Genomic DNA, 13,339 nt, shown 5'->3' with positions numbered 1-13,339 from the left:
CCAAACCATAGGGTACCATTCTCATCTATCCTGAAGCCTGGTGCCTTTCCAAGCACTACATTATCTGCTATCTCTTTTAATTTCTCATCCTCCAACTGACTCTTACGTATCTCTTGTTCCAATGTTGGCTCTATCTCTAGACCCATGGTATGATTCACAAAGCCTATGTTGAGGTGTTCTATTTTGGCTCGTAACTCAGCTAGAATAAATGTCAGCTGAAGTCTGTTGACATAGCTTTTCCTACTAAGTGCATCTGCAACTACATTTGCTTTCCCAGGGTGATAATGCACTTCCAGGTCATAATCCTTGATCAGCTCTAACCAACGATGTTGCCTCAGATTCAGGTCTGACTGGGTGAAGATATACTTTAGGCTCTTATGGTCTGTGTAAATATCACACTTGTGACCAATCAAGTAATGCCTCCAGATTTTTAAGGCATGGACCACTGCGGCTAGCTCCAGATCATGAGTAGGGTAATTCAACTCATGTTTCCTCAACTGCCTAGATGCATAGGCCACTACTCTTCCTTCTTGCATGAGCACACAACCTAAACCTAAGCGAGAAGCATCACAATAGATGGAGAAGCTCTTGCTTAAGTCAGGTAAGGTCAACACTGCAGCTGTGGTCAACCTCTTCTTTAACTCCTCAAAGTTAGCCTGGCATTTGTCTAACCAATCAAACTTAGCACTCTTCTCTAATAAGGCCGTCATGGGCTTAGCAAGTTTAGAGAATCCTTCAATGAATCTCCTATAATATCCGGCCAATCCTAGAAAGCTATGGATTTCACTCACATTGGTCGGGGGTTTCCAATTCAACACATCTTGCACCTTGCTGGGGTCCATGGCTATCCCTCCATTGGAGACCACGTGTCCTAGAAAGGAGACCTCCTTTAGCCAAAACTCACACTTGCTTCTTTTGGCATATAGCTTATGTTCTCTAAGCTTTTGTAAGACTAGCCTCAGATGCTCCGCATGTTCCTCTTTAGTTTTGGAAAAGATGAGTATGTCCTCAATGAACACCACTACAAACTTATTCAAGAACTCCATGAACACCTTGTTCATGAGGTACATGAAATATGCGGGTGCATTGGTCAGCCCGAAAGACATAACTGTGTACTCATACAGGCCATACCAAGTAGTCAAGGTTGTCTTAGGTACATCCGATGCACGGATTTTCAGTTGGTGATAACCGGATCGAAGGTCTATTTTTGAGAACACACAAGCACCTTTTAACTGATCAAACAGGTCATCAATTCTAGGCAAAGGGTACTTGTTTTTGATGGTTACTTCATTTAGTGACCGGTAATCCACACACATTCTCCTGGTACCATCTTTCTTATCGACAAAGATAACGGGTGCTCCCCAAGGTGATGAACTAGGATGAATAAAACCCTTCTCTAGCAACTCCTTAATTTGCTTCTTAAGTTCCTCTAGTTCATTCACTCCCATTCTATAAGGTCTTTTAGCTATAGGTGCAGTTCCAGGTAAAAGTTCAATAAGGAATTCGATGTCTCGGTCAGGTGGCATACCTGGCAATTCATCAGGGAACACATCAGGGAAGTCATCCACCACTTGGTTCTCCTCATTGACCTCATCAGTCAACTAGTTCACGGTAGCAGTTGGAGGTGCTTGCACTACCACTTCTACACAAATTCTATCCCCTTTAGGTGATGTTACTACCACAGACTTCTCCTGGCATTGAATCACTCCCCGATGTTGCTTCATCTAATCCATCCCAAGGATAAGGTCAATACCAGAAGTTCTTAGCACAATGGGGTTTACTTTGAACTCTACCCCCCTTAGAGAAACACTAGTGGAGGGACTCCAATAGTTAGCTGGCATAGTACCCCCCAGTGAATTCACTAGCATTGAGTTTTTCATGGCACATAAAGCTATGCTATGTACTCTAACAAAAGCTTGCGAGATGAAAGAATGTGAAGCTCCGGAATCAAAAAGTACAGTAGCAGGGATGGAGTTGATACTGAACGTACCCAGCATGACCTCGGGTGCCTCCTGAGCTGATTCAGTAGACACATGGTTCACCCTTCCAGCTAGTGTGGGGTGGTCGAGCACTGGGCCTCTGATTGTTGTTCTGATTATGTGGAGCTGAGGGGTTCTGCTTCTTCGGGCACTGATGGGCATAGTGACCCACTTCACCACAACGGTAGCAAGCATTGGGGTTGTTTGCCACTGCTATCTTCACTAGAGCATTGTTGGGCACACCTGGACGTGGTGCCTGGGGGTTAGCTTGCTGCTGAGGGCGTTGATTACCAAACTGCTGCTGGTACTGGGGACGCTGCTGGTTCTGGTTTTGGTTGCGCGGAGGGTACTGGCCCTGATTCCACTGACTAGGGGGCCTCTGGTTCCTTGGAGGAAAGCCTTGCTGAGGAAACACGCGCAGGTGAGTGTTGCTGCTAGATGCCTGCCCCTGAATCTTCCTCTTCTTAGCATCCATCTCTTTGCGCTTATTGTCAATCACTATAGCACGGTTCACAAGTTCCTAGAAGCTGGGGTAAACATTGGACATCAACTGCAGTTGCAGGCCATCATACAGTCCTTTCAGGAAACGACGTTGCTTGTCAGAATCCTTAGCTACTTCACCCGGAGCGTAACGTGACAATTGAGCGAACTTGTCACGGTACTCAGTGATAGTCATGGAGCCTTGCTTGAGAGCACGAAACTCCTCTTGTTTGAGCTCGATGAGCCCCTCTGGAATGTGGTAAGACCGGAAACTCTCGATGAATTCCCTCCAAGTGACAGGCGGTGCATTGTTTGGGCGTCCATATTGGTAGGACTCCCACCACTCCTGTGCAGCCCCTTGTAGTTGTCCGGAGGCATACAACACCTTCTCCATCTCATTGCACTGAGCAATGTTCAGCTGCTTCTCCATAGCTCTTAACCAATCATCAGCTTCTAAAGGGTCACTAGCATGTGTAAAAATAGGGGGACGTCCCTTCATAAACTCTCCCCTCTTATCGCGAACCTGGACCGATGGTGGTACGACGGCGGGCTGATGATCCAGGCGATCCATCATAGTTTGCATCAATTGAGCTTGCATCAACATGAGCTGCTCTACTGTCAGAGGCTGTGGTGGTGGCGGTGGGTCCACTGGTGCGCCACGGCCACGACCACGGCCACGGCCTCGACCTCGACCACGGCCTCTTCCTCCTTCATCAGTCATCTGTTTCCAACAAAGGAATAAGCTTTTAGAGGTCTTTCCATAATTATAAACTGATTATAATATCAAATAAGCTTTGCTGAAATTTTTCTGGACAAGATGCAAAATCAGCAGTGCAGTATTTAACTCATAACTCGAGTTTCTGGGATCCAACTAAGGCATGCCATACATGTTTGGAAAGCTTATGAAATTTGTTACAACTTTTGTTCAGACCACTTTTACAGATTCTGACATTATCTTGATCAAAAACAGGGGTAGCGAATCTGTTCTGTGTTCTAGTCTGCACAATAGTCCCAGATTATAACAAGGATATCTCCCAGACCCGAGCAGGTTTTGACGTGGTTCCAGTTGCAAATGAGAGATACCGCAGTCTAGTTTCCTCCACAAAAATTTCAGAATTTTTGGACGTACCACTTCAGATATAAAAGTTAAACATCACAGGCTGCTCCAGAAAAACAGCACAGCAACAGCAGAAAATACCAACCCAACTAAGCATTCGATAATTAAACTTAAGATAACAGAAGTTTGTAGATAAATCCACAACCTTCCAGCAGTCATTACAAAGATTCGAATCATGCAAATACATAAACAAATTCAACGGACACATCAATTGTTCACAAACACTCCAAACTCAACTGACACAACGGGACTACGAAATAAAACAACTATGGCATCCTAGGCCTATGGTGCGTCGCCGGAGATGCTAGGAGGTGCGGTCTTTTTCTTGTAGAGCGGTGGCAACTCAAGCTACTCTCTAAGGTTATCAACCATCTCCTAGAAGCGGTCTAGGGAATCCTGCTGGTCACGTAGCTCCTCCTGTAGATCATCATTGGCCATCTGCAGGACATGCATATGCCTAACAGTTGCATCCAATGGCGTGTCAACCTCCTGCGGGTTCTCGATAGACCAAGTACCAATAGTAGAATCATGGCGAGGGAGGAACTTGTATTGGTCTGCTCTCATGGCCTCATAGCGAAGGCCATGGTAGTGAGTGTAAGCCATCTGGGCGGCGTCCTCCATGCTGTCCTGTGCCTCAGCTCGCCTAGCAATGTGACCATGAATGCTCCCTACCATATAGCTGTCATGTGCCTCATTTCCCACTGTGATGGTAAGATCCGACCTCCAGTATGTGGCCTCATAGGGGTGTGTACTCTGCACAGCAGTACCTGATGCCAATCTCCTTATCAGCATAGTAAGTATCCAACATCTCCCTAAGCAAGTTGTGGAAGTAGGCTGTAAGTGAAGGATACTTGTAGTGGATAGTGGTAGTCCATCTTGGGTCTTCTTCCTCAGGACCATCTGGAGACACCACCTCTGGTACAGCAGGGGCAGCAGGTGCAACTGGTGGAGCTGGTGGTGTAGGTGTAGCAGGTGCCACTGGAACAGCTGGTGGCGCGGGTGCAGTGGGTGGAACAGGTGCAGCTGCTACAGGGGTGTCATGACCGACGGGTGATGGCGCACCAGCGTTGGGCGTTTTCAGTAAAGGAGAAGCGTAAAGCTAGTGCTGTGTTTATGTCGGTCTATGACATGTAGGTCCATCGGACCAGTTGGCCTTGGCCATATATGCTGTGAACTTATCGTTGTAAGACAATTAAGAAAAGTATCGTAATAGAACTCGAGACAGAGAGAGATTCCTCTGTGCTCCTCGTCGGCGATTTCCATTGTTGTGCTCACGTCTCCGGCGATCACCGCCGGTGGCCAGGGGTGTTACAGTGGTATCAAATACAGTCAATCCTCGGCCCTTCCCTACCCACCCAGCTCGCTCTCGCTCGGCGTTGGTCGCGCTGTCCATTGCCATTGAGCGAGGTCCACACGAGTTCGGTCCACATACTCCTGCCGGATCGATCCGATCCTCCAGCCACGACAAGCGCACGGCGGCGGCGTGACGGGATTCACTCGCAGCGTCACTTGCGAGTTGGCGAGCGGCCGCGGCGGCAGATCGGGATTCGCATCGGCGGCGGATCCAGGCGCGGAGCGGCGACGCGTCCACTTGGCGTCTACATCTTCGGCTCAACAACTCGACTGGGGGACTACATCAACCTCTTTGGTTCGGCGGCGTGAACCTCAGTGAGCTCTTCTCAATCGCTCACACCTATTCCTTCTTGTGCTCGCATCGTTTTCTAGCCCAGGGTTGCGGAACAATTGTTTCCGTGTAAAATTCCGTAAGCTAACGGACGATTGCGGAGCGGTGGCGTTGGCGAGGAACCGTCCTTCGATTTGGGTTGCGGAGCACTGTTTCCGTTGTAAAATTCCTCGATCGAGCCTCGGTTCCAGGAGTTGGGGATTTGGTGTTACAGGATTTTGGGGAGGTTGTTACTGAACCGGCTGCTACACCATACATTGTTCTTCTGTTTTGATTCAGTTGGTCACCACGGCACCATCCAAGCCACCGAAACCTTCGGCTCAGACCTCCATCTTGCTGGATCAAATGGCTACCAATGCTGGGGTTGAGCAGGGCCACTGGCGCGAGGTGTTGGACCATCTCGACCTGCTCTCTCAACGCATGAATGATTTGGGTGTCACTCAACAACAAGTCAAACAACAGTTGCAGGAGACAAGCCTGAAAGTGGACAAGTGCACTGCTGATCAAGACATGATAGCTCAGCAAGTCAGGGTAAATGGCCATGCTGTTGCCCAGATCACTCTTCGTCAGTTTGCCAATGAGAACCATTCAGATGTTACTGACTCAGTAGTGGTAGATGAGGAGGATACTTTTGAGAATGTGTTTGCTGCCAATGAGAGAGCCAACCCAAGACAGAACACAACTTTTCACCCTCGACACAATCGGCTTCCACCGCGGCGGGACGCCTTACCTCATCATGCTTTGCCCAAGATGTTGTTCCCTTCCTTTGATGGCTCTCAACCCAAGATCTGGCTGGATAAGTGCAAGAACTATTTCAGGATCTATCAGATTCCTGATACTCTGTGGGTGGAAGCAGCTTCAATGCATCTGCAAGATAATGCATCCAAGTGGTGGCAGACTTACAAGATGACTTACCCAGATGTCTCTTGGCAGCGTTTCTCTGCTGATATCCAGATTCAGTTTGGCAGTGATGATTACAGAGCATCACTGAATGACTTACTTGATCTCAAACAAGACACTACAGTGGAAGAGTATACTACCAAGTTTCAGTCCTTGCAGTACGATGTCACTATGCATGGTGGCAACTATGATCCTATGTTTTTTGCCACTCACTATGTCAGGGGTCTCAGGGAGGACATTCGAGCTATGGTGGAGCCACAAGTCCCTACTACTGTGGAGAAAGCAGTTATCATCGCTAAGATTCAGCAGAAAGTGGTGGAACGCGGCAAACTGAAGTTTCAGCATAACAAGCATCAGCCTAAGGGACAGCAACCCAGACCTGAGGCTAAGCAAGCTAATACCTATGGCAGTCTGTGGAGGGATAAGCAGCTCAGAGACTATAGAAAGGCCAACAATCTTTGTTATGGCTGTGGTGAGAAGTATGAACCAGGGCATGCTGAGCAATGTCCCAAAAGAGTCAAACCACAGCTCAATGCTATGGTGGTCAACGACTTGGACAAGGAGATTAATGAGGACCTACTCAATGAAATGGCTATTGATGAGATGTTGACAGAGACTTTTTGTCAGCTGTCACTGAATGCCATGTCTGGCACTGATACTGGCAATTCCATTAAACTGAAGGCCACGGTCAGAAACAAAACCATGCTCATTCTGGTGGATACTGGTAGTAGTCACACTTTTGTCAGTTCTGCTTTTGTCAACTTGACCCAGTTACCGACTACCACCATGCCTCATCAAAAAGTCCAGCTGGCTAATGGTACTTGGATGTCCACTACCACACAAGTGAAGAATCTGGAATGGTACATTCAGGGCCATACTTTAATACAGACAAGATTGTGTTGGAACAACTGCCCTATGATGCAGTTCTGGGCTATGACTGGCTTAAGACATTCAGTCCCATGCAATGTGATTGGCAAGCTAAGACACTACAATTTCAGTATCACCAGAAACTGATTACTCTCAAGGGTCTGGTACCTGCACCATTGTCTGCCAATCCTATCACGGCTAAACACATGTTCAAAGCCATCAAAGGCAATGATATCTGGGCATATGTCATGGTAGACAAAGCAGTTTCACCTGCCAGTACTCCATCCACAGCAACAACTCAACGAGCAGCTGAGCTACAAGATTTACTGTTGCAGTATGCTGACATATTCCAGGATCCTAAGCATTTACCACCACATAGATCCTATGATCATGCTATTCCACTGTTCCCTGATGCAGTTCCAGTGAATGCCAGACCCTACCATTATTCTCCTCAGCATAAAACTGAGATTGAAGCCCAAGTGAAACAACTCTTGGAATCAGGACTCATCACTCACAGTCACAGTCACAGTCCTTTTGCCTCTCCTGTCTTGTTGGTCAAGAAGAAAGATGGACAGTGGCGGTTTTGCATTGATTACAGAAAACTTAATACTATGACAATCAAAAACAGGTTTCCTATGCCTATTGTGGATGAAATTCTGGATGAATTGTCAGGTTCCAGATTTTTCACCAAATTGGACATGAGGTCTGGGTACCACCAGATCAGAATGCTCCCTGAGGATGAGTTCAAAACTGCTTTTAAAACACATCAGGGCCACTATCAATTCAGAGTCATGCCTTTTGGTCTCACCAATGCCCCTGCCACTTTCCAGTGTATTATGAACCAGTTGTTGCAACCATACTTGAGAAAGTTTGTGCTGGTTTTTCTGGATGATATCCTCATATACAACACTTCTATGGAAGATCACTTGCAACACATACAGCAAGTGTTTGAGGTGTTAAGGAAGAATCAATTATATCTCAAGGCTTCCAAGTGTACTTTTGCTCAACCTAGCCTGGAGTACCTTGGTCACATAATATCTGATAAAGGGGTAGCAACTGATCCAGCAAAGACTCAGGACATGGTAAAATGGCCTACACCATCCACAATGACTGAGCTGAGAGCCTTTCTGGGATTCACAGGATATTACAGAAAGTTTGTGAAGAACTATGGAGTGATTGCCAAACCACTTACTGTAGTGCTCAGGCTTAAACAATTTCAGTGGTCAGCTCAAGCCCAAGAAGCTTTTGACAACCTCAAAGTGGCTATGACTACAACTCCAGTTTTGGCTCTACTAGATTTCACAAAACAGTTTCAGATTGAAACAGATGCTTGTGGTGAAGGAGTGGGGGCTGTGTTGATGCAACAGGGTCAACCCATAGCTTATCTCAGCAAAGCTCTGGGGGCCAAACATAAGGCTCTTTCTATCTATGAAAAAGAGTTCTTGGCTCTCATTATGGCAGTGGAGAAATGGAGACCCTATCTGGAACGCCAAGAGTTTGTTATCCTCACTGATCATAGATCCCGACTACGCCGAGAGCAAGGGCTAGGACGGCTCGACGGCGGCTGACCACGCGAAACGGCGGCGAGGATGCTCCTGTGCACACACGACGGCAGTTAGAGAGAGAACCGAGGCGAGAAAAATAAGAAGAACAAACTAGGCGACTTCGCGGGACCAAAACGGAGCTCGGCAAGGGGATTACGGGGAAGAAGCTCGGCCAAACGAAAACTCCACCACGGCGGCGATCTCGGCGGCACTCTGCGACGGTTTCTGCGCAAGCCGAGAGGAGCAGAGAGAAGAAAATGGGGAGGGGGAAAAAGCTCGGGCGCGCGGGGCTCTCCAACTTAAAGACCGAGGCGTGGGGAGGGGAGAACGTGGGAGCGGGGGCTTCGGCCTGGGCGGTTTAGCAGAGAGAGGGAGATTCGAGGGCGGGCGGTTGGAGGAAGGGGGTGGATCTGACGAGTGGGCCCCACCCGTCAGCCGCCAGAGAGAAAGAGGGGGAAGGGAGCCAGCCAGCTGGGCCTCGGCCAGAAAGGGGCGCGGGGTTTGGGCCAAAATGGCCGAAAAGAAGGAAGGGAGAGAGAGAAAGGCTTTTTCCTTTTTATTTTCCAAACATTTTTTTTCAAACTCTTTTCCAAATGAATTTTTGAATTCAAATTCCTTTCTTCAAAACCACTCATCACATAAAAGAAGTGCACCAGCATGTATGCAACAAAATATTAGCCTAAACTTATATTTAATTTTAATTTCTCCAAATTTATTTATTTTCCTATATTGAAGATGTTCACAAAATAAATTTATTTAAATTCAATTCATCTATTTTAAATAAATAAGATTTTTTAGGTGTTACACATTCCTTGGCTCATTGCGAAACTTTAGGTGTGTGGCGTCAAAATGCTTCCACACTGACGGGCATTATTGGTAGGGTGTTAGAGCTTGCCATTGTCCTTCTTGCACTCACTAGATGCATGCCAAGACAACAGCTTGGCATACTCGCGGTTCCCAAATAGACACCGCAGACGGTCGACCATGGACAGATTCCCCATCACTAGGGAAGCAATTCTCCTCTACGTATTACCTTCTTCATCCTCCTTATGAGTTTCCCACTCTTCTTGATCGCCTTCTTCTTTGGCCCACTCAAGGCTCCCTCATCCTTTGCATTCAGTATGACAATCGGCAATCCTCTTGTAGCGGCTTGCGCTGTAGTTGAGACAACTATGCCTTGGCACAATATAGAGTGGTTAGGGTAAGCATTAATCTTTTGAACCCCCAAGATCATTGGTTTGATCTGCTTCTTCATCCGATAGGTATTAGTAGGCACTTTGTTACCCTTTGGAAGCAGAGAGCCAAGGAAATGTAACTGATCATTGATGCTAGCGTTGAACCATCTGAAATGCCTTGGACATCAACATCTGGAGATCAAAACGCCTTGTGGTGACATGCTGCCCCAAACACCATATTAGTGCTGAGTATCCATATATCACATATGACATATCTAGTGGTCTCACGGGGAGACAGAAGTGCTTGCATAAATTTAACGAAAAGCAGAGGCTAACAGTGAAACACACGATGAGGGCAGAGTCTGTCGTGAGGTATGTCTGCTGGAACAGCGACTAAAGCAGAGATGTGGATGAGCTTATGGTTCTAAGTACTTCCTCCATCCATAAAAGCATGATATTCTAGCTTTTCAAGGAGTCAAATAATTTAAACTATGACTAAGATTATATAAAAATGTATTAACATTTATAATACAAAATTAATACCATTAAATGAATTATGAACTATATTTTCATGGTTAATTTTATTGATGGCAAAAATATTAATATTATTCATTATAAGCTTGGTTAAACTTAAACTTATACTAGTTTGATTGATATAAATCTATAGTCGCATTTTCTTTTGAACGGAGAAAGTAAAATTGAAAATGTATGCAACAGCCCCATAAATTATCTTGAAAAGCTTGATGCGAGATTGTGCTGCTTGAGATGCTCTTTTGTTGACGTGACGTCTTTTTTTTTATTTTATCTATACCTCAATAATAAAGAGGTAAAATTTTAGGTCTTGTTTTATCCATCTATTTTTTAGTTTGTATTCCTCTAACTATCGGACAATGAAAAGTTTTTTCTGTCAGACTTATATATATAATAACTTGTGCTTATACGAGTTATTAGAATAGCTTTTGCGTAACGTGATATGAAGTCTGAATCCAAAATATAATAAGAAAAAGGAAACATAATGAGTTAATTATGAATATTCGTTTTAGATACGAAAAGCAAAGACATGAGATAGAGTTCAAGTACAGCACGTTACGAGAGTCCAAATTTGGGAGATAAGATAAAAACAAAAAGGAAAATGAAATAGGCCAGAAAATGGAAACGATATGAGCGAATTGTGAAACAGCAAGAAATAGAGACGAGAAGGTCAAGAGATAATAAAGAAACAAAGAAGGAAAAGGAAATCAAACAAATAAAAGGAAACTTTACAAGCTGCAACCAATGGTTCTCAGGCTGACCGTCAACTCCAGATATGTTCTGTGACAAACTTTTCTTCAAGCTTGATAATAGATACAATATTAAAAGATGCTTCCACATTCGCCGAGAGCATCTAGAAATTATAAAATTAATTGGAAACCAGCAGATTATACACCGTTGAATTTTATGATAACCTAACCGTCTGTATTTAATGATAAAGGAGAGTAACTAAAAAAATAATATGTACTATCAGATTTTATGAAGCTCTAAGGGTCTACATTAATTAAATATATATTAGTTAGAACTAGAATTTATTAATTGGAAAAAAAATCTCAATCGAGATAAGAAAAATACGACTCTTATATATTCCTAATTACTTGATGTCTCACCACATGACAGGAGTTCTAATACGATTTTCACGGTCTGATGAATATAGTGCTCTCCACAAAAAGTATAATAAATATATCTCTGCAATCCCTAATAAGGTCTGCCATGTAAAAAACAAGAGAAGTTTTTTTTGTCATAACAGATCAATCCGTGATGTATCCATATTTTTAATTTGGGAAGAGCTGTAGGTTTTTTCACATAAAAATATAATAAATATATCTCTGTAATCTCTAACAAGGAGAGAAGTTTTTTTTTATCATAATCTATCTCTAATAATAAAAAGCCAAAATTTCAGCTTTTTTTTCATCTGGGCTGTTTTTCGTCTGGCCCATTCTTTTCTCCATCCCAGTCGTTTCTTACCCCAACAGCCGTCCCACTCCTATTCTGCTCACATCAACCCAAGGTTTCCATCCCGTTGTTCCCTTCCTCTCCCATCCCGTATTATTTCGTCGCGCGAGCTCACGTGGAGTTGGACGCCGGCGGCGCCTAGGCTACATTGACCGGCAACCCAGGCCACCTAGCGTGACCACGACCAGCTGCCTGTCCTGGCTGTTGCGGGCCCGTTTGCCTCCTCTTCCCGTCTCGTCCTTCCTTCCTCGCGCAGTCGCGCTGGGACCGTGCTCGCCGGAAGATGGACAGAAGCGGCGCGCAGGGTGCCTACGCCGCCAACCCAAGCCGCTAAGCGCCCGTCCCAGCCGTCGCAGGCCCGTGCGCGGGGAGATGGACGGCGGAGCAAGAACGAAATCCTCTGATCTTGCCATACACACGACTGACAAGGTTAGCTTTCTCAGTGATTGTTCTTATGTACCAATGAATAGTATAATGTGGGATTTTTTATTTGAAGATTAGTTCATATGATATTCCTTATGTGGATTTTGGGATTTACAAGGTTTAGTTTCTCATATCTGTCTTTGTTTGATGATTCGTACGTGCTATTTAAGTGCACTTGTGCTAGGCCAATATGTGATTAGGGCTCTCATTCATTGTAATTGTAGTATGTCAAAAAAAATCCTGGTTTGGTTTTTGCTGCAAACATATTTTTTCCAAAAAATAAATATTTTTTATTGTTACTTTTGCAGAGAATGGATCAAATTGTTGAATCATCAAGTGCTTTTGAGAATTTTGATAATCGACTCTTAAAGAAAGTTAAATGTTCAGAAACAAAAATTTTGGAATCAGGTAAAAAAGTTAAATGGTGATCCATTATCTTCAATTGATTTGTTGGAATTAGATAGATAAACTGTGATCCATTACCTTCACCTGCATCTCCAACTATCTAGACATTATCTCTAAATTTTGAATTGGAAGGTAAGCGAGAGTGGAATAGATGATCAAAAGTTGATATATATATATATATAGGTAAAAGTGTCATCTTTATGTAATTTTGTATCATCAATCCTTTTTGTTGTCATATACTGATTTGTCATTATCTCTAATTTCTTATTTTGTACATAAGCAAATGGCTGATTAGATGATGATGATAAACAGCTTGAAGAGCACAAAGAGAACAAAGAGGTTGGTACATATGACTATATCCTGAATCCTTTTTATTGTAATATATACTAATTCAATATCTCTATTTTTTTATTTTGTAGATCAGCAAATGCCTGAAATAGATGGTGATAAACAGCTAAAAGAGCATAAACAGAACAAAGAGGTTGGTACATATCAGGGGCGTCCTTAGGCCCGTGCGGGCTGTGCGACGGAACAGGGCCTCCGAAAATCATGGGCCTCCAAAAATACTAACTCTCCTATATATGTATAATACTTTTAGTCTTTATTTTAAATAGAAAATCAGCCATTGCTAGCTATTTTGGAACAAAAACGTGGCCTGATGTCCACGATCAGCGATCATTAGTTTTTTTGGGCCAAGGCCTACTGTCCACAATCGTGACTTGCTATATGCTAGTATGGAGCCATTGGGCACGATTTTAACTTCCTTGTGGGATCGGAGA

At 44.4% G+C, this 13,339-nt stretch overlaps 1 protein-coding gene across 1 annotated transcript; it reads left to right on the top strand.

Annotated features, from left to right (window-relative positions):
- Positions 5,606 to 8,575, top strand: LOC110435967. The gene is made up of 3 exons (XM_021462086.1): positions 5,606 to 6,977; positions 7,085 to 8,370; positions 8,489 to 8,575. Exons 1-3 carry the CDS (start codon positions 5,606 to 5,608, stop codon positions 8,573 to 8,575), a joined length of 2,745 nt encoding a protein of 914 aa, XP_021317761.1.

This window comes from Sorghum bicolor, chromosome 5, assembly GCF_000003195.3.
Source record: "Sorghum bicolor cultivar BTx623 chromosome 5, Sorghum_bicolor_NCBIv3, whole genome shotgun sequence".
NCBI lineage: Eukaryota > Viridiplantae > Streptophyta > Magnoliopsida > Poales > Poaceae > Sorghum > Sorghum bicolor.
This window is presented reverse-complemented; position numbering and strand designations above follow the sequence as displayed.

Excerpts from the sequence above, each read along its gene's own strand:
- LOC110435967 (XM_021462086.1), top strand. The coding sequence starts at position 5,606 with ATGGCTACCAATGCTGGGGTTGAGCAGGGCCACTGGCGCGAGGTGTTG. Across the intron at positions 6,978-7,084 it reads AAAAGTCCAGCTGGCTAATG|TTCTGGGCTATGACTGGCTT; the intron begins GTACTTGGATGT and ends CCTATGATGCAG. Across the intron at positions 8,371-8,488 it reads CAGATGCTTGTGGTGAAGGA|TGGAGAAATGGAGACCCTAT; the intron begins GTGGGGGCTGTG and ends TCATTATGGCAG.